We start from the raw sequence: 16170 nt of genomic DNA on the forward strand, positions 1-16170 counted from the left end.
ATCAAATGTTCACACAAAGTCTGGCACAAGTAGAGTTGGATTTAGATGAGAAAAAAATCAGCTATTCTATTTGCAGGGGTAGCTAGATAGGGCAGTGTGGATAGAGAGAGGACCTGGACTCAGTAAGACTCACCTTCCAGAGTTAAAACCTAGCCTCAGACACTTACTAGTGTGTGACCTTGGACAAATGACTTAACCCTCTTTATTTCATCTGTAAAATGGGCTGGAAAAGGAAGTGGCAAACCCCTTCAGTATTTTTGCCAAGAAAATCTCAAAATAGGGTCACAAAGAGTCAAACCTATCTGTTTCAACTACATAACAATGATAATATTTATTCTGGGGCAGTGAGGTGGCACAGTAGACTGGGTCTGGAGGCAGGAATACATGAGTTCAGATCCAGGTTTAGGCATTTACTAGACATGTGAACCTGGCAAGTCATTTAACCTTGTTAGCCTCAGTTTCTTCAATTATAAAATGACCCAGAGAAAGAAATGGCAAACCACTCCAGAATCTTTTCCAAAAAAATCCCAAATGGAGTCATGAAGAGCTAGTCATGATTGAAACCACTAAATAACAACTCCACTTGTGTCCTTGATTTGAGCATCTTCCAGATAACAGTTCTCAAGGATGGAAGCTCATGCGGAGCATCATCCATTAAAACAGAGGGAGACCCCAAGAGAAAAGAGTTGTTTGGCAGCCTAGAGAAGCAATCCAACCCAGGCTGAAATGAAATAGGCAAAAGCTTTTCTGCTGATCAGGATTGTGACTGGGCCTATAGGCCTGGTGAGATAGGAAAAAAAGAGTTCATCATAAGTTCTCAAATCAAGAACCCCTGTCCCAGGAGTGGGGAACTTGCAGCCTTAAGTTCACATGTGGCCTTCTAGGTTCTTAGGTGCAGCTTTTTGACTGAATCCAAATTTTACCAAAAAAAAGTCTTTTATTTTTATTAACACATTTTGTTCATCTTTTTTATTTTTATCTTATTTGATTACAGCTAAATATTAAAGTGGCCTTCCAAAAGGAAAAGTTTTCCCACATTTGCCCTGTCCTATAGAGCATAAGTTCCTTCAGGACATGAACCATTTTGTTTTTGTCTTTGTTTTTTTTATGCAGTGAACAGTGGTATTAAGCACTATTTGTTGACTTGAATTTGTTATGAATCCATTATCCTAATTTAGCCAAATATTTTTCAGAAGATTCAGATATGCTGGACAGTGAGACAATCCTTCAGAGCAAGTACCTTTTTTTACATCAGTTTTCAGTAATATTAATAAATACTCCTTATAGTCAGAGTTTTGAGTAAGGTTTTTTTTGGGGGGAGGGGGAGAAAATGGGGAGGAGAGAATATAAAATAATAGGAGCTGGTCCATGCTTCTGTGGAGTTTACAATCCAATTGTAGAGAAAGAGCACAGGTACACAGATACACATATGTGCACAGAGAAAATATCTTACAAAGACTCAGATAATCTGATTATGTCTACAGAGATACTAAGTACCAAGGAAAAGTGGAGTCAGAGAAATTCTCCTTTACTTATGTGGCATTAGTGGGGTTCTGAGTAAAGACAGAAGATTGAAGGAAATTTGCTTTGACATCCTCTGCATTACATCATAAGTGGAAAGAGTTGGATTTAGGCAAGAAAGAATTAAAAGCATCATCAGAGGCATAGCAAACTCGTCCTGATCATTCAACTTAATCTTTGAATCGATTCCCAGATCTGGGATACTCCAAGGCTTTCTGAGAAGAAGCAGACCAGAAGGGAGTCTGTGGAGAAAGAAGAGGAGCCTCCCTTATTGGGGACAAGTGGAAAGCTCTTTTGCTGGACTCATCTCTTGGGTGGGGATGGAGAGGCTGTCTGTTATGAGCTGTAGCATAATCCCTAGAAATCTCTGCATGGTAAATGCAGACGTGTAGCAGCAACTGCCTGCAGACAGTTCTGGTTAGGTGGGCTGGGTGAAACTGCTGTAACTTGAGGACGCTGTTGACACCATCCTATTGGCTTGTTATCATCTGGGAGAGTTAGCTGTCTCTGGGGGCTGGGGGTGTGTGTGTCACTGTGTGAATAAATTACCACTGAAAGAAGTATTCTCATCACCATGCTTGGCTCTGGCACTTTCTCAGACAGTATTTCATGAATTCTGACAACCCCGGTATCTTATCTCCTTCTTGACTCTTCAGTAATAACTGTGATTTATACAGAATTGTAAAGTTTACAAAATTCTTTACATACATTATCTCATTTGTGCCTCACCTCAGTCCTGAGACAGGTACTTACAGGTTTATTTTTACTTTACAGATGAGAGAATTGAGGTTCAGAGAGGTTAAGGAATTTGCCCAAGATCACATAACTATTAAACATGAAAGGTAAGTTTGACCTGACTCTTCCTGACTTCAGGTCCAGCCTGAACTGCGTTCACTATACCAAAAGTTGGTCCTCCACCCCAGCCTTCATCTTTGGATCTGATAAATGTTTCTGCTGTGGGATGACTCCCTCCAAACATGGTGACACACCACTGAGCAGTGTATCTAAGGGTTAAGGTCATTGCTGCTCTGCCAAATTTCAACCTCCCTCTGGAAAAGTACACAAAGGGAAAGTAATCCTACTGACTACTAGGAAAATGTCCCATTGCTTTCTGGGAGGAAGATGTTCATCTTTTCTTAAAATCATCTATCAAACAGTCCAATCCATCTATTAGATCTTGTCTTGGGCTCATCCTAAATCTGCTTTCCATTCTGGACATTTTTTTGCCTAACTTCTCTTCTTTCCATGACTCCTCCTTACTTTCTTTTGCCTTACTCAAACTCTCTCAAAGTTCAGGAAGTGCTCCATCTACCACAACCCTTTCTTCATATCCCTTATATTGTTTCTACCCCTTTTCCTCCCAGCAGTGGCTATTTCTTTGCATTTTACCGAGAAAACTGAGGTTATCCACTGTGAATTCTATATGCTCTCCTATGCCATGACTCAAACCCCATCTAATCATTTATCATTCCCTCTTCCTTTATCCCAGTTACTAATGAAGACATGCTCCAGAATTCTTTCCAAAGCCAAGTACTCTACTTGTGTCCTTAATTTTAGAGTCTCTTCCAGAAGACTATAATCTGTTAGAACAATAGTTCTTGAAGACAGAAGATTATGAAGGGTATCAACCCACAAAACAGAGAGAAGCAGTAAAAGGTAGTTTTTAAAAGTTTGGTAAGAGATCCAACTATGAAAATCCCAGGGACATTTAAAGATAAAAAAAAGTAAAGAAGGATGACAAAGAGAAGAAAAAGGTCTAAAACTGTTTTTAGTTGCTGACTACTTTCACAGGAAGAGAAGAAGAGTTGGTACTCTTAGACTTGAACATCCCAAAGTCAGATGTGCTATACAGGAACCATAAATAGCACTAAAGAGAACAAAGGTGCAAGAAGGAGTTAGATGACACCAGGTGTACATTAAGAACGTTATTGGGAGTAAAATTCAACAAAGGTTATCTGAGGTGCATTTTCTCTGAACAAGGTAACAATTTATTAATAGGGCATGAACCTGCCAATAAAATGGGTCTAATGACTGCCTCAGTTATCAAAAAAAAATAGGGACTCAGTTTCGTTTTATAAGATTAGAACAAAGAACAGGATAGGGTAGGTGAGGAAATAATATAATTGGCTATAGTATTGGTGACATTGTAAGGGTGAAGACAACATGACTGGTTAGATAGTTGAGGTATGGGAAACAGTTTGATTGGTTGAAAGTTAAGGGTGAGGGGCTAGCAATGATACCCTCCTTCACTCCTGTGGCTAGGCAGTGTTCATTGTTTGAGTCCACTTGCAAGGATATGGACCAGACTTCTTTGAATAGCAAAGCAGATATCCTTAAAGGATAGCTTGGTGGCATAAAGATATTAGACCAGATTCTCTGGTGTCCACCTGCATTTCCCAAGGATAGCAGACTTCTCTGAGGCAGGAAACAAACAGAGATTAGCAAGAGAACTGAATTTCTAAACTTAACTCATTATAGATCAGCTGAATTTTTAATTTAAATTCAAGCACAAAGAACCATGACTGCTGGATAGTTGCAGGACAAAATCAATTAACTATAAATAGAATCAATTAAAAAAAATACAGAATCAACTTAGTCTTCTTAGTATATATTCAAGAGGTATCATGGATATGAGGGTACTGAGGGATCTAAGAAAGGGAAATGTGAATACAAAGTATTCAAAGAATGGGAAAATACCAAAATCATGTGGAAAAAAATCTCATATCATCATGTGAAATAATATATAGTGGGAGAAGAGAAAAAGACAGAGCCCTATGGGACAACCATGGTTAGTTATGACCTAAAGATGCAGAAAAGGAGATTGTGGAGTAGCTATATAGATAGAAGGAGAACCAGGAGTGGGTAGTGTCCCAAAACCCAGATGGAAGAGAATAATATGGAGGAGAAAGTGAGCAGCAGTGACAAAGATTACAGAGAGGTCATTATAGGATGAGGATTAAGAAAAGGTCATTATCTTATATCTGTAATATCTGTAAGGCACTTAGCTCATTTCCTGGCACATAGTAGATGTTTAATAAATGCATATTCCCTTCCTCTTCCCTCTCAATATCAGAAGAAATTGAGCACATTGGATGGACCTCTTCTGTCTAAGCTGTGAGGAAATAAGAACACAATTTGTGAAGGATGAGCTGAAATACATGGGAGGGAACATACAAATGAAGCAATACATTCATATGAGTATTTAAATGTTTAGCTCCTCGCTCTATCTATGCTACTGGCATCACAAATGGATTATTTGCTGCAGTCCTTGAATCTCAAATTGCTAAATAATTTTGCAGGCTAACATAAATTCCATACTTGAAACAATTAGAAAATAAGTGAATATAATCAAGAAGTCATGGGCAAATGGAAAAGGATGAGAGTATAGTATAGGATCATAGATTTAGAGCTAAAAGGACCTAAGCTAAATTCTCTTGTTTGATATAGGGGGATACTTAGGTCCAAAATATGTAGCAAAGTCAAGATCTGAAGCCAAGCCCTCTGAGTACGGAGAACCTGGAGTCTTGTTTCATTTTGATTTTTTGAGTATGTGATATAATTTTCTTTTAGGTTCTTGAAGTACTCTCTTATTTTTCCATAGCAAGGAGAGGTATTCCAGATGCATGCCAGGACAGGAGGGATTGTTGCATTTGTCACAAAGAATTCTCAAAGTAGAAAATCAAGACCTATTCGTTCATTGAATCCATCATCCACATTGACCAGGTAAAATTGTGCCAAAACAAGAAAGGGTCAGATGACAAGTAAAAGATGACCTCATTTGAATTTTTCTAAGCAGGGTCTGAAGGTTGACTCTCTTGGGAATTGAATATCAAACATATTGAGTTCTTCCATTTTCCTAATATTATTGGATATCAGGCAAGGCTTTGGTTTGAGGAAGTTCTGAGTCCCTTGCTCTGGAACATATTCAATTCAAAGCCACAAACCAGAGTAGAATCAACAAGTCTGGATGATGATAATGATGATGATGATGATGATGATGATGATGATGATGATGATGATGACGATGATGACGACCATGACAATATGACCATCACCAAAGCAATGACAGTGACAAAGGTGATGATGATATGGGGGAAGCTTTGAATATTTTTGTCAGCAAGACCCAGGATCACAAAAGAAATCCTTGATCAGGGTTTGAAAAAATGTGTGCCCTTTTTTATAGAAACCAACACATCCCAAACCCTGTTAAGCTCTTTGTGGGTTGTTGCTGTTTTGTTTTTGTATCTTTGGATCTCCTTAGTTAGATCAGTACCCTGCATAGAGTAGGTGCTTAACGTTTTGTTGAATGGACTTCAGCTGTAAATTAGAGCCTGATTCTTCATTTTACAAAAGGACTAGCCCAGGAATTTCCCTGGTTAGCTTAACTCTTGCTAATTTATAAAATTTTTTTTTTACAGAATAGGCAAAAATCATAGATTCTCAGAAGAGGTGGAAGAGATCTCAGAAGTCAGTGAAAGCAGTCCCTAGTAATATGTATTGCTTAAAACAAAATATGTCTCCAAAATGGAATACAACCTTCTCTCAAGCAGCAAGGTAGAGCTTGAAGCAGGGAATCTGGAGGGATGAGAAAAAAAGTAAAACATTCTATGCTACATGTCCTGCCTGAGAGTTAAGGTATTAGTACTGCTGTTCCTCTGGGGGAATCTCCTAATTGTCTTGAGCTATGTTCAAAGGAAAGTCCCTTTTAAAGGAAATATTTGGAAGTCCTTTTCTTCTTTTGCCCTTAATCATGAGTTTTGTTAAGCAAGGCTCAGAAAATTTGGAGGAGGCCCAGAAACAACAAAGAAAATGACGAAAGGGTTGAGAAAGAGGCAGCATGAGCAAAGAGGTAAAGAATTAAGTTAAGTAGATTTAGAGAAGGCTGGATGTGGGAAAGAGTGATGATGAAAGACAGGGGAGAATCAATGAGTAAGCACCTTCAATTCTATAAAAAGCTAGCCTTCTGAGCTTCTAACTTCTTCATTCCTACTAGGGAATTGATTTGTCTTCCTTAGATGGAATTCAGAATAGAAAATAAGAAAAACTCCCCAGCTTGAAGATTCAGTGAAACAGGGGGATAGGGGAGGTCAGGTGGAAGGATACTTTCTTAAGTTCTTGAGATAAGAAGATCTAAACTGGTTCATTCTAGGTTGGTTGCTTTGTTGCCTCTTTGAAAACGTACCCAACTGGCTGATTTAAGGAGGAGTCCAAAAATTCAAGCCTATTCATCAGGGTTTCACCTCAACAGGTGTGTGGATAAATTCTCTAGCAATAACAAGACTGAAGAGAAGTAAAGCAAATGATGATGCTGGCTCAATGTCAACTTGATTTGAATGGTAGCATAGTGCTCTATTAGAGGAGAGGAGATCATGGCAGGGCAGAACAAAGCAGAGGAGAGAAGAGAGGAAAGGAGCTGTTCCATTAAAAACTGGCTCAAAATTCCCATCATCTCGTCCAGGTAGTGTTTCCAGCTTAACTCCACCCAACTTTGATTGCCTTCCATTGTTCTTCCATTCATTCTGAATTCTTTCATTAACTCTTTTTCCAGTTGGAGTTTTCCATGCTTTTGTACTTGCTCTGAGTCTCAAGCTGAGTATTTTATCTGCTTCATCAAATTGGGAACCTTCCAAGGGCAAAGACTGTTACTAGACCCAATTTAACATGTATTTGTTGAGTACTTAGCACCTTCTGGGTCTCCCCCTATTGTTCAGAACAGGGTTCTACACATAGAAGACTTATACTATGTCGCTGACCAAGTGACTTTCAGGATGCCTTGACAGGTATTTATTAACTCTCTGAATAAAATAATTTGAATGACTGGCAAAGGTTTCAAAACAATTGTCTGGATTTTAAAATTATGTCCTTTTGGAGCTAGTGTGTATACATGTACATATGTCAAACTCAGTTAGTTAGACTTTCACTTTCTGGGCTAAATGAAGGTCCCTAAGAAATGGAAAGGAGTCAAAGTGGGGATTGTAGGGCTGAAAAGGATAGTCAGGAAAGGCTCTCTATAAAAGTAGAGAGTGAAGTAAGATTTACCAGAAGCAGAACTGACCTATAGAGAGAAGAAAGGAGACTGTGCCAGACTGTTTTGACTTTTGTGCCAAACTGTACTGACTTATTTTTCTTCATCTGTGGCCAAGATGCCTTTGTCCCAAATTCCAAAGCAGTGCTTTAAAAACAAAGTTTTTCAAAAGTTGTTGTTGAATATCCAGTGAAAACTGAAATTACTTACTGTACTTGCTCAAGGAGGGTAATGACATCATTGACGTTAGAATCAACTCTGCCTGACTCAAGGCAAATGATCCTGTTAGCTGATATACTCTCTGTCCTAATTCTCAACTTTTGGTATCCCTCTGCCCTTGAAGCTCCACAAGAGGGCAAACTAAGGAAGGGGGAGGTTGGGGAAAACTCAGCTCAGACCTTTCTCCTCTACATCAGCAACTACATCCAAAGATAGATGGAGGTGGTCCTTGGATTATTGGATTTAAAGCTGGAAGGGACTTTTGGCAGTCATAGAATCTAATGCAGGTCTTCTGTTGCCAAGTCCAGCTGGTGGACTCTTTCAATCTGATCATCATCTTTTAAATCTAAGTCTCTTTCTCATCCACAATTCCCTGGAAGAGATAGGAGTTAAACAGGAACACATTCCTATATTCCAAATGTTGGGAATTGACCAGAATCCCTTGGAAATCCAGCTTTAAATTCTTTTTAAATTTTATTTTTTATTAACTTAAATATGAACAAACATGAATGTTTCAATAAATGAGGGAAAACAGGAAAGAGAATTGTATATGAAATGGCAAGCTTCTGTTATATTCATTCCTGGAGGATGTTAGAAGCCAAAGAGAAGAATAGCAAACTTGTAGCTGCAGTAGCAAACTTCAAGACATAAGATCAGGGAGCTCAAACCCCCTCCTTCTTTGCCTTTTAGCCCTTGAAGACTGAACTTGATTCTGTGAGTGAGATATCTAAGTTTCAAGGTATCAGAATGCTGTTAGCTGTCATCTATAAAATGACCTGAGATCTGGTTTTGTTACTAAAGGCAGGGGTAAGGTAAAGATAGAATTATGTGTCTTTCACTTTCACTTGGGAAAGAAAAAAATGAGTTGAGGTTGGAAGATTTTAAAAAAAGTGTGTGATTTACCCAATATTACAGCTAATAAGTGGAAGAGTTAGGGTGTAAATTCAAGTCTTAAGACCTCAAATCCAGAGTTCTTTCTAGTGTAGAATATTGGTTTGTTAAGCAGATATGGAAACTGAGATTCAGAAAGGGGAAGTCACCTTCCTAAGATCACACAACTAGGAAGTGGTAGATCTATCTGTGAGGATCATATTCAAATAGTTTATTTGAATTTAAAATTCAAATTTTAAGTTTAAATATTTATAATTTTAAAATATATCTTTTAAAATTCTGTCATGAGGGAAAGGAATGAGAACTGTTCTTTGATCCTAGAGGACAGAAACTAAAACAATCAGTGAAAGTTTCAGAGAGGCTTTAGGGTTGAGGTAAGGGGGGGGATAAACAACTTCTGATTGGAACTATCCCAAAGAGGAATGAACTGTCTTGAAAGGTCATAGGATCAGAAATTTACACCTTAACTAGAACCTTAGAGATCATAGAATCCATCTTACAGATGAGAAAACTGAAGGTCACCTAAGTACTACATAGCAGAGCTGAGATTCAAATACAGGTTCTCTGACTGAACCCAATGATCTTTCCATGGCATCATACTAATTGGTTTCTCCATTCTGAAGGTCTTTGATCAAAGGCTGGAATACTGCTTATCAGAAATGTCACAGAGGGTTTTCTTGTCCATGTGAATTGGAACGGGCATTAGAATTGACACTGGCATTGGATTTTGAATTGACAGCTTTGAGATGCTTTCCAGAACTGACATCTTGCAGTAACCTCTACTCCATGTTGAAGAGGACTTTAGAGTAGAAAGAGGGTGGGGACTTGCAAAGAGTGATAAGAGATTTCACTTAACTCCTCAGTGCCCTATGTAAATCTATGGAACTATAACTTGCAGAACAAGTGTCTATCAAGGCTGGTAAAGAAAGTTTCTTCAATGGGAGTTCTCTACCAAGTGAAATCATAGTTCCAGGAAAAAAACTAAAAGAAAATTAAATCTTAGCTACAAGAAGCCCAAGTGCTGGAGAGAGACAAGGTGGAAGTACTGTCTTTTGCTAGAAGGGTCAGTGGAACTATCACCCCTTCCAGTTTTGGTGAAAGTGACTCTCAACTGGGCACCATGGCCATAGCAATATGAAATAAAGTGGCTAGGGACAGCAATTGCTCTTACATGGTGGCACATACCCACTGTATGAGGCAAACTATAAGGGAGTGCAATCATTCCCTGGATGTCTTCTCTTGTCTTCTATATGTCAGTACTCCATGACAAAACCTCACTAGCCCTATGCTGGTAACAACTCTGATGGAGTAGATGCTTAGAGCAAGGATTCATAACCTTTTTATCTGGTAAACCCTCCTCAGAATATTGTTTTTAAATGAATAATTTTTGAATACATAGGATTTCAAAGGAAACCAATTATATTGAAACACAGTTATAAAATATTTAAATAAAACAAATTTATTGGCCCCCTGAAATCTGTCCATGGACCCTTGAAGACCAGAATTCCTGACATAAAGTTTAGAGGATTAAAAAAAAGTTTGACAACCTTTGATCTAACATAAAGGCAACTCCAGACAAAGTCAGTATATATTATAAATCTGCTTTATTAGACAAGTATAAGAGATGGAAGGGACCAAAGAAACATGCCACAGGGATACAGTTTCTGTATTCTATCTGTATATATCACCTCTGCTTTCAGAGACACTGCAAGAAAACACCAGCACCACTTCTTTTTAGTACATAGAGATGCAATAGACATTCAGCTCCAGATGGCTAGCTGAAAATGGCAAAGTATACAATGCTTCGTTCAGACCCAAAGTGAGTGTCCGTTCTTAAAAAGAGCACTTAGGTATTTTTCCAAGGCCTCTGATTTAGGAACTTAAAGACAATGGGTGGGCATTCTGACAGCTGGACAGTATGGCCAGATGGAACTTGTGGGGCCATGGTCAATGATATTCTCAACAATTTTATGACTGAAAGTTCACACTCAGGGAATATAATCCAGTTGGTGAATATGTGGCATTTAAAATTTTGGACCCAAACCAGGTTGCAAGAGAAGATCAAAGATTGGGATGACAGTGTCTAGAAACCAACCCCAACATCTGCAGCAGCCAAAAGAATAGCAACCTTGATGCTAAGGGTTAGGAACAGGAAGCAGGGGCTTGAGGAATTCCGGAGCCAAGAATCTGGTAGACACATTAGTGCTTGTAGCTCTTCTTAGAAGAAGATGTGGTCGTGGTGTACTTTATACTGGTGCTGCTGCTCCCCAGGTTGCCTCTCCCACTGCCAGAGCTGAAGCCACCTCCAACGCTGAGTCCTCCTCCCACACCATAGCTACCGCCGCTACTGTAGGAATAACCACTTCCTCCACCTAGACCGAAACCACTGCCAACGCCACTGCCACTGCCACTGCCATACCCACTGGAGACTGTGGAGCTCACGACAGCTGTAGGAAAGCAAAAAATATATACATTGAAACTCCACTAAGCCAGAAATCTCCAAAGAAATAAAAATAGAAGCTAGGAGAACAATTAAAAATACTTACAGATGTTGACTGGTCCAACACCCTCTCCACTCATTCTGTGTGGGGAGGCAACAAAAGATTATATTTTAGAAGGCTGAACTTGTTACAAAGTGGGATCATCCCAGAAGTTTCCCTAGTGACCCATAGGATTTCCTGTTCACTCTGTGTTTTCTCAAAAATTGTTCAGTGCAGTGCCCAGATACCTGAGACAACCCAACACACAAACCCCAGAGAGCAAGTACCCACCTGCACTCCTCTCCCTCCAGCAGCTTCCTGTAGGTGGCAATCTCAATGTCCAGGGACAGCTTGACATTCATGAGCTCTTGGTATTCACGAAGCTGACGGGCCATGTCCTGCTTGGCCCTCTGAAGAGCAGCTTCCAACTCTTCTAATTTGACTCTGGCATCCTTGAGGGCCATCTCACCCTTCTGCTCGGCTTCAGCAATGGCATTTTGCAGGTTAGCGCACTGCACAGAAGAAGAAAAGGATCTTACTCTTTCTTACTTTCTACTGGGTTGGAAAGGCGGTTGATTAGAAAATAAGGTAAAACTCATCAATCCCAGCCCTTCTCCCTACCAGCAGTCCACGTGATCAGCAAGTCCCAACTTAATGCTATTCTGTGTTAGTCATGTCAAATGTGAAAATGAATGGCATCTGGTGGAAGGTGGACCAGGCATAGTAAAGACAGGGATTTAGAATAAAGAGGCTCATTAATTGCTGGGAGTCATATGGGTAGATGAGTTGTGAGGAAAGAGCTTAGTAGCTCCTGCCATTCTGCATGGACTGAGTTGTCATGGTAACAGTGATGAAGATGTGCAGAAAGAAAGTGCAATCTTAGCTCAGAAAAATGACTATAATCTACCTGCTTCTTGACGTTATCGATCTCAGACCTCAGCCTCTGGATCATTCGGTTTATTTCAGAAATCTCGTGCTTGGTATTGCGGAGGTCATCTCCATGGCGGCCAGCTGTGATCTGCAGTTCCTCATACTTATAGGATGGAAAAAGGAAGAGAAAGAGAAACAGCATCAGTATCAGGCTGAAATACTTCCCAAATTGTCTCAGTGTTCTTAATGGGATTCTTTACAAATGCTCAGTAGGACAGTTTGACTCATCCTTCATAAGCCAGTGCTTCGGGGGAGTGACTTTTCATATCACAATGCTCTATTTCCCTGCCTTCAGCTCTCTGGTAGGTTAGGATGGGGATGCAAATAGCCCAGTTACTGCCCCCTTATCTCACCTTGGTCTGGTACCAGGACTCAGCCTCAGCCCTGCTCTTCTGGGCAATATCTTCATACTGAGCCTTGACTTCAGCAATGATGCTATTCAAGTCCAGAGTGCGGTTGTTGTCCATGGACAGAACAACGGAAGTGTCAGAGATGTGGGTCTGCATCTGGGACAGCTCCTAGAGGACAGAGACAATCAGTTGTGCTATCTTTGATCCATAAGACACATTCCCAGGAGATGTGGGAATTCTCCCAATAGGTCCCCTAACCCAAACCTTCACTAGATGATATTTCAGGGCCTAATGGATCTCAGATTCCAGGCTTAAAGTTCTACATATTGAATATTCAGCATGCTTCCTTCGGCACCTATCCTTTACAAAAACCTTTTTTTTTTTTCCAGAAAACAAAGATAGGATTCTTACTGCGTCATATAAGACTTTCAAGAAGTTGATTTCTTCTAGGAGGTTGTCTGCATTGGCTTGCAGTTCAACCTTATTCATGTAGGCAGCATCAACATCCTGGATGGGGAAAACATACAATAAATCAGCTAGTTAGAGCTCCTTTCTCCTATAACCAAGTGCAAAATGTTTGTTTGTGCAGCTTGTCCCCTAGAATCAATCAACTCACCTTCTTTAGCGTCACAAATTCATTCTCTGCTGCTGTGCGCTTGTTGATTTCATCTTCGAACCTGGATAGAAGCAGAAAAGAAAGATGTTTGAGCCAATGGCCAATAGGATGGGGGGAAATCAGCCTGAAATCCAAGATCTCCCACAAAATGGATTATTCCCACGTGGATCATGTATCTCCTTTCATTGATATGGAGAGGGGAAGTAACACAGGGCACACTACAAAATTTAAGAGGTCGAGTTGTGATCTCTGACCTTCTTTATTACCCTACCACCCCCATTTTGTCCTTTTAGGGAAGCTATGGAATAGTGAGGTATTTTCTTCCTCTATGAATCTTTTGTAGTCTGGACACCAGGTGTTTCCCCCTTTCTTCTGGTCCTCATCCGTCAGGGAACTGAGTCCCACACTTTTTCTCTTGGCTAATGTGACCCTTGCCTTTTCTGGTTTCCTCTCACTTACTTATTCTTGAAGTCTTCCACTTGATCTTGCATGTTTCTCAGCTCAGCATCCAGAGAACCTTTCTCACGTGTGATTCTGTCCAGTTGCCCCCTGAGTTGGTTAATATAGCTCTCAAACAATGGATCCAAACTTTGCTTCACAGTCTTGGTGCCCTGTTCCTGGAGCAATGTCCATTTGGTATCCAAAACCTTGTTTTGTTGTTCAAGAAATCGCACCTGGACAACAGAAGAGAAAGTCAGTCCCATAAAGCATTGCCTAAGCTGATAGAAGTCAGTGGAAGAAGGTAATAATGTCCTCAGTGGTTGCATGACTTTCCCCAAATTCTAGCAGGGCAGCAAATCCGTATGATATCATATTGTGAAGAGAGGTTTTGACCATGACAATTCTCTACTCAAATTATACTGGCAACCCCTAATTTTCCTGTGAGGGTTGCTCAATCACCATCCCTATCAACAGATTTAAACAAAACCTACCCTCTGCTGCCTCTCCCTTATCTCATCATTTTAGGGGTCTTTTTTTAGCTGTAACTGAATTTAAGAAGACTATTTATCCACTCTAGAGTACCAAGTGGGTCCCAGAATCTTGATGTTGGAAGTGACTTTAGAGGACAGTTAGTTACACCTCCCAACATATGCAGGAATCCCTTATACAGAAGAATTTCAAGCCTCTAATCGAAAGCAATAGTTATTTCAGTTCATTTCTGTTTTTAAAGTGTCCAAGAATTCATTGACCTTTCCATCATGATATTCTTGAATGAACTGAACCTATCTTTTATTTGTTTATGTCTTCCCATAATAAGATCAGAGAATCCTAACCTTAGATAAGATGAAAGGGATCTTAGATGTGAACCAGTCCAATCCTTTGCTTTTTACAGCTGGGGATCCTGAGACTCAGAAAGAGTGATTTTCTTAGGATCACACAGGTTCTAAATAGTAGACCTGGGACCCAAATGCTAGTCCTCTTACTCCCAGTTGGGGTCCTCTGTACCACACTGCCTTACTATGCCATGGGAGCTCAATTATTATTGGTTGACCATAAAAATTTCACACCACTCTTTTACATATTCCAGCAATGAAAGAACAACCCATATTTTAACTTGTTCTCCTCACATCCCATAGGGTTATTTATAGCTGAGAATTCTCTCCATTCATGGAGAAGAGGAAAAGTTTCTAAGAAATTAAACAATTTAGGCATGTTGCTATCCCTTTCAGTAATCATATCAGTTGGGCAAGCTTCCCAGGGCAGAGAATTTGGGTGTCTTCTTTCCCATCCAAAAAAGTCTCTCTTTGGAAGCATTAAGTACAAAGAGAACTCTGAAGTACTTAATGATGGGTATGTCTTAGGGTCTTACCTTGTCAATGAAGGAGGCAAACTTGTTATTGAGGGTCTTGATCTGCTCCCTTTCTTCACTCTTCACCCTCTGGATGGTGGGGTCAATTTGCAGGTTGAGGGGAGTCAGGAGACTCTGGTTGATAGTGACTTCTTGGATTCCACCAGGGGGGCAGACAGGAAAGCCAGCTCCTCCATAGCCACCACCAAAGCCAGCTCCACCACCAAATCCAAAGCCACCACTGACTCCACTGCCAAAACCATATCCACCTCCCACTCTTCCGCTATATCCACTCTGGAAGCCATAGTTGTTTCCTGCGAAGGAGATCCTCTTGGACCTCCCTACGTTGTAAAGGCTTCGGCTTCCAAAACCAGCTCCCCCAGAGATGCCACAAGCCCTTCCAAAGCCACCACTGCCGCCAGAACGGCTCACAGACACAGAGCTGAAGCCTGACCGAGTGATGCCAGGAATGATGGCAGAGTTAGCACTGAAGCCACTGCGACCACTTCTTTGAATCCTGACTGTAGATTGAGAAGACATGATAGCTTGGTTTTGCTCAAAAATGAGAAGACTGAAGAGAGAAAGGTAAAGTCAAAGAAGACCAGAGAGGAGGAGAAGAACTGTGTGAGACTGAGATCCCAGTGATGGTTTTATATAGGGAGAAAAATAGGGTTGGGTCCAATGTATGAAGATGATCTTGCAGGTGGAGAAGGGCTGGGCTTTACAAATAGTGAGATCACTCCCACTTTGCTGGAAAAGGTATGAAAGACCAAGATTGCTTTTTTGGCTTCCGTTAGTCATAGAGAAATTCTCTAGACTTCCAGCCTTAACTTGATCCCTAGACAATAAAGACAGTATGCAAATTCACTGAAGTCATCTACGAGTCATGTTTCTAAACAAAGGAGACAGCGAGATGATCTGTGGTAATTGTACTCTCCTCTGCTTACTCAGATGTGGCCCCCCCAAGTCTCTCCCTCTACCAGTACCACCCTCCACCCAGGTAGGGTGGAACTTTGCCATAGGGCAGTTAGGTATTTACTCAATGGTTAATGTGAGTGTGTGTGTCCGTGTGTTTGTGTTTCTAAGGAGGCAAAGAAAGGCACAGTCTCATCTGCTCCTACAACTTCTTCCTAACATCCTGGTGATTTTACTTGACTAGAGAGAGGAGAAGGAGAGAGGACACAGTCTGATGATGCCTCACAAGCAATGGACCCTGGTGGTGCCCTCCACCTTTGGGCACCAGGTCTTTGGGGAATTTTTCTGAGAGAAAAGGCAGACATAGTCTGAACTGGGACTCCTTGCCTACTGATCTGGCTTTTCAAGGAAGGGGTACAATTCAATTCAACAAC

The 16170-nt window shown here is 40.5% G+C and overlaps 1 protein-coding gene across 1 annotated transcript; it reads right to left on the bottom strand.

Annotated features, from left to right (window-relative positions):
* Positions 1 to 10243: 10243 nt before the first annotated feature.
* On the bottom strand, positions 10244 to 15451 carry LOC140534099 (keratin, type II cytoskeletal 6B-like). The gene is made up of 9 exons (XM_072654740.1): positions 14843 to 15451; positions 13492 to 13706; positions 13033 to 13093; positions 12828 to 12923; positions 12420 to 12584; positions 12044 to 12169; positions 11428 to 11648; positions 11203 to 11237; positions 10244 to 11103 (listed from the first exon to the last, which is right to left on the bottom strand). The coding sequence occupies exons 1-9, from the start codon at positions 15359 to 15361 to the stop codon at positions 10856 to 10858; spliced, it is 1686 nt and encodes a 561-aa protein (XP_072510841.1). The 5' UTR covers positions 15362 to 15451; the 3' UTR covers positions 10244 to 10855.
* Between the last annotated feature and the right edge of the window lie 719 nt (positions 15452 to 16170).

The sequence above is a fragment of the Notamacropus eugenii genome, chromosome 3 (assembly GCF_028372415.1).
Source record: "Notamacropus eugenii isolate mMacEug1 chromosome 3, mMacEug1.pri_v2, whole genome shotgun sequence".
In the NCBI taxonomy this organism is placed as follows: domain Eukaryota; kingdom Metazoa; phylum Chordata; class Mammalia; order Diprotodontia; family Macropodidae; genus Notamacropus; species Notamacropus eugenii.

Excerpts from the sequence above, each read along its gene's own strand:
- LOC140534099 (XM_072654740.1), bottom strand. The coding sequence starts at position 15,361 with ATGTCTTCTCAATCTACAGTCAGGATTCAAAGAAGTGGTCGCAGTGGC. Across the intron at positions 11,649-12,043 it reads TCGATAACGTCAAGAAGCAG|TGCGCTAACCTGCAAAATGC; the intron begins GTAGATTATAGT and ends TCTTCTGTGCAG. Across the intron at positions 11,104-11,202 it reads TGTTGGACCAGTCAACATCT|CTGTCGTGAGCTCCACAGTC; the intron begins GTAAGTATTTTT and ends GCTTTCCTACAG.